The 4975-nt window shown below is 48.8% G+C and overlaps 1 protein-coding gene across 1 annotated transcript; it reads right to left on the bottom strand.

Moving 5' to 3' along the window:
• Positions 1-518: 518 nt before the first annotated feature.
• On the bottom strand, positions 519-3824 carry LOC103069347 (5-hydroxytryptamine receptor 3C-like). Its single transcript, XM_082931456.1, is given in 9 exon segments — positions 519-748; positions 877-915; positions 918-1091; positions 1272-1485; positions 2301-2386; positions 2389-2460; positions 3292-3408; positions 3411-3454; positions 3727-3824. Coding segments are annotated over 9 exon segments (1074 nt in total).
• Between the last annotated feature and the right edge of the window lie 1151 nt (positions 3825-4975).

Raw genomic sequence — 4975 nt, 5'->3', positions numbered from 1 at the left:
AGGCATGTGGGCTTCAGTAGTTGTGGAACGCAGGCTCAGTAGTTGTGGCTTGCGGGCTCTAGAGCACAGGCTCATAGTTGTGGTGCATGGGCTTATTTGCTCCACGGCATGTGGGATCTTCCTGGACCAGGGCTTGAACCTGTGTCCCCTGCATTGGCAGGCGGATTCTTAATCACTGTGCCACCAGGGAAGCCCTGGAAAGTCGTTTATTGGGACAGTCAATCAGGCAGAGACTCCACTGACCCCGATCTTCAGTGGTAAGGGAGTCAGAGGTTAGGTGTGGCTAAGGAACACTGAAAGTGTGCAGGATTGAGGATGTGCATATGAGAAGTCGGGAGATTGTCTAGGGCTGTTTTAAACCTGCTTGGTAGGGCCTTGTTGGAGTTTTGGGAATATAGAGGGGACATGGTAGTCACTGGGGTGTTTAAGATTAGGAAAGGGACTGTGTCTGGCTGGCCCTAAGACCAAGAAAAACTTCAAGCTGTGGTTTTCAGGGAGAGGTGGGTGTGGATGTCTGCCTAGGTGTTCCAGAGGATGATGACCGTGACGATGGAGGGGGCCAGGAAGAGCAGGTAGAGGCTGAAGAGCAGGGTGTCCATCATGTGGCTGAACTGCATCCACAGGCTGACCGAGCGCTGCTTCTGAGCCTCGTCCTTCTGCTGGGCCCTCGCTGACCCAGGGCACCCATTTAGCTCTGCCTCTCTGGGACCTGGCGCCTTCCCCACCAACTCCACGGGCTCCTCCACACCTATGGAGAGACAGAGACTCAGCTGTGGGCTGCCAAGGTCAGCTGGGGGGGTGTGGGGGCAGGAAGGAGGTGGGAGCAGAGAAGGGGAGGTGATGAGAGGACGCATGGGCAGTGCTGATTTCCCTCACCAGGCAGGTGGGCAGGGCTGAGGCCCAGGCCCGTGTTCCCTTCTGGGGTGCAGTGGGGCAGCGTTTCCTTGGGCTGGTGCAGTGTAGAAGCAGGGAACGGAGGCAGCGAGGCCTGGGTGGGGGCTGGGTGGTGGCCAGATGCAGCAGGTAGGTGATGAAGATGCTCTCCAGCAGGTGGACCACCATCAGTGACAGACACAGGGCAAAATAGACACCTGAAGGCAAAGCAAACTATAAATAAATCTGGGCAGATTCCTCACTACAATTTTTTTCCCCCAAATCCAATCTTTCCTCAGAATCCATTCCCTCCTTAAGTGGAGAGGCAGCGGTTCTCCTGCTACCTGCCTCCCACCATGTCCCCTGCTGCCTTTGCTTCCCCAGAAAGTGGGAGGGACCATACTGATGACGGGGGATGCCACTGGCAGGGAGTAAGTCATTCAACGTCATGAGCAGGAAGACGTTGTAGCCCAGCAGGAGTGTCATCTTGAATGGGGCACGGTTCTCACTTTCTGCCGGCAGGAAGAAGCTGAGGGCGTCGATGGCTATCAGAAAGCTCGTGGGCACCAGGAGGCTTATGACGTAGAGGCTGGGCCTGCGCCTGATGGCCACCTGGTGGGGAGGAGTGTGGAGGATGTGGCAAATAACCAATGCCAGAGGGCTCAACTCTCTCTCTCTATATATATTTTTAAATTTATTTTATTTATTTATTTTTGGCTGTGTTGGGTCTTCGTTGTGGTGCACGGGCTTCTCATTTCAGTGGCTTCTCTTGTTGTGGACCACAGGCTCTAGGCGTGCGGGCTTCAGTAGTTGTGGCACGCAGGCTCAGTAGTTGTGGCATGCAGGCTCAGTAGTTATGGCTCATGGGCTCTAGAGCACAGGCTCAGTAGTTGTGGCGCACTGGCTTAGTTGCTCCGCGGCATGTGGGATCTTCCCGGACTAGGGCTCAAACCCGTGTCCCCTGCATTGGCAGGCAGATTCTTAACCCCTGCACCACCAGGGATGTCCCTCAACTCTATATTTGATTATCCAGTCCTTGCTGATGTCCAGTTAGGCTGGCCATGGGATGACCTCGTTGGGTAACAGATGCATTTAATTGTGACCTCTTCCGAAGTGCCCCCAATTTTGTTGTCTAATTTTCCCTTATGTTCCACCTGCTGGGAACACAACTGTAGATTTTTAGGGGCAAGTGGGGCACTTTGGACCATCGGACAGGACTGCCCATTCTTACAACAGCCCAGCTGCTCTTCCTCTCTGCAGGGCAGAGGCCTTGGGGATCCTTCTTGAGGACAGTTATGGTAGGGGGTAGAGTGAGGAGCAGGGGCTTAACCCCCTGGAACTATTTTTATATCCCAAAGGGCCTTAGATCAAGAGGAAAATCACAGAGCAACTGGGCTCGGAAGTCAAACAGGGGCCCCTGGACTTACAAAGAACATGATCTGGTCATATAGGTTGCTGTCCACCAACGTCTTTGGGGTGGCCTTGTCGATGTTCAGGAGCTACCACTCCCCCAGGTCAGAATGACGTTACGAGACGTGTCTGTTATCACCCACAATTCCTTATCCATGCCCAGGAGCGTGCTGTCCATTGCAAGGGAGGCCGGGGCCGCTCAGTCCAGAAGTCTCCTCAAGTCTCCTGTACACAAGATTCAATTCCTCCTTCACTGAGCTTCTTCAACAAATTCTCTTCTCTGTCCTTTAAAGCAGGGCATCCAGGTTGTCTCAGATGGGTCACAGGACCAGCAATTCATATATGTGTGGGCTGCAACATCGGGAGTTTCTTTGTTGTTGTTGAAGTCAAAGTTATGGGAAGATTAGATATGACTCAAACATGAGTCAAGAACTTTCCTGTTTTTCTTCTCAATTCCCCAATTCTATGATGTTGTTTTAGTGGACTCAGTCTTGAACAGCTCAATATTTTTATAATTACACACATGACTATTATAATGATTAATTTATCCAGTTCTGCCACAGGATTCCTGGTGGCATTCAGTTACGTTAATTACCAGTTTAAGTGTGTTAGCTATTAATGTTAAAAGGTTTCAGCTAAAAATTATAGCTGTGCAGCAGCTCAGGGTCAGGTGGGCCTCTTTGGAGCAAGGGCCATCTAAGATCTAAAGTAGTGGCATTTATTTATTTACTTTATTTACTTTATTGAGGAATTAAAGCAGTAGTTCTTAACCCTCTCTGCACATTAGCATCACCTGGGGAGATATAAAAAATCACAGTAACTGAGCCCCACCTGGAACAATTAAATTGGAGTTTCTGAGGTAATGCATAGTTATTGGTATTTTTAAAAAGCTTCAGTGGGTAGCCAGAGTCAAGAAACACTAATGTAAAACCTTCCTAAGTAATACCTACATCATTTAAATATCTTCCCCTTGAACCTTAAATGGTTACCAAAATGTGTCTCGCTCACCTGTGTAGAGGAGGGAACTGAGGGTGAACGTGCAGTTCTGTTGGTCAAAAGGAAAGTGGAAGATGTCCAGATTACAGGTGCTGGTCACCTTCATTGGCCTGTCGTACTGTATTCGCTGCTGACATAGGCAGTGAAACCTGGAGGTCCCCGATCCACATCCACGCTGCTTGTGAGAGTCAGGGAGAGGTGGGTGCTGTGGGTGCCTTCATCAGCTTTTGACTCCCTTCCATCCCAGGTCTTCCCCTACTGTGCTCCTTTTGGGCTCTTTCTCTAAGGTCACTCTCTCATCTCTTCTGCTCATAGTGTTTTGTGGGAGTCACCTAACTGAGGCTGTGCCCCAGTCTGAATCTGTTGGTGTCCCCATGCCCTGCACTGACCCTCAGCTGTTCTTTGCAGATGGGCTTCATGCTGGCTTTCCCCCACCCAGATATGCACAATTCAATGATGATGATGTCTGGGAGCCACAGGTTCTCAGCTGATACAGTGTGTATCATTTTTGTGTGATCTTTTGTGTGATCTCCATCTCTTTCCATAACATTTAAGGTATGTACCCAGCCTGGGAACAAATATTCCCTCATGGAGGCAATCCCTCAGATTGATTCCCACCCTCTCTTGGTATTTTACTTACTCCTTCAGGGCTACTCTTTTCATAGACGCCATATCAAAGGAAAAAGGGAGGGTAGGTTGAGGGTGTGGTGGAAGAGGCACTGGAGGACAATGAAAACGTAGAATTGGAGAGGTGGTGTAATGGGACAGTTTGGTAGATCTCTATGCAGTCAGGGAGAGAGGAGGGCTGTGTGTCCTGAGCAGTGGAATGTCTTTCTATTTGTCACCAAAAGGAAATCAAAACACTGACATTATGGAAGAACTATTTAACATGTTAATTCTAATGTCCTTCAAGTGCCAGAAGGAAGTTCCTAGACATCCTTCAGAACCACACTCTGGTCTTCCCTGTTCTTGCCCCATCTTACCTTGAAGCAGGAGGCTGATAGTGAAGCACAAGATGATTCCCCACCTAGCAGGCCACCCCCCTTCCATCCTCCTCTTCTGGACTCTTCTCTGGGGACTCACTAGGAGCCCCTAAACCCTGGGGCTTAAAGGAGCTCGGACCACCCCTTGGTTCCTGGTTTTGAATACTGCTCATGACAGGTGACCACACCCTGGTGAGAGGCTGTGGCCAGAGAGGTCACAGCAGAGTGTCCTGCTTTAGCCCTGTCCAGGTATGCTTTCCAGGCTCCAGGAAGGGAGAAAGCTGGGCCAAGATTAAGGGAGAAGCATCCTGTTTGGCAGCTCTGTGCTGAGATCAATAACAAAATAACTTGCTTTAATAATAGAGTGTGGGCTGGGGAAATATGAATTATTATTTTTCTAAGGCCAAGGAATCTTCAGATTTGGAAAGGTGACAATATGTAGTGATTTGGTTATGTATTCATTCAGAATAATTGCAAATACCAAATTATAAATCTTGATTCACAGCTTCATTATCTACTGTTCATATTTTTCCAACATTCCACAGCTAGATTTCCTCTCTCCAATCTTTCTGCCTCCCTAATTCATTCTCCCCCAGACTAATGTTCTCCATACAATTTTTTACTGTATGCATTGATTACATGATAATTAGATGTCACAAAACAGATAGCAGATCTGTTTTTAACATCTTTATGTTGTCAATAGTGTTATACAT

Source organism: Lipotes vexillifer, unplaced genomic scaffold (assembly GCF_000442215.2).
Source record: "Lipotes vexillifer unplaced genomic scaffold, Lipotes_vexillifer_v1.1 scaffold263, whole genome shotgun sequence".
Taxonomy (NCBI): Eukaryota; Metazoa; Chordata; class Mammalia; order Artiodactyla; family Lipotidae; genus Lipotes; species Lipotes vexillifer.
The sequence above is the reverse complement of the archived record's forward strand: the minus strand, read 5'-3'. Positions and strand labels throughout refer to the sequence as shown.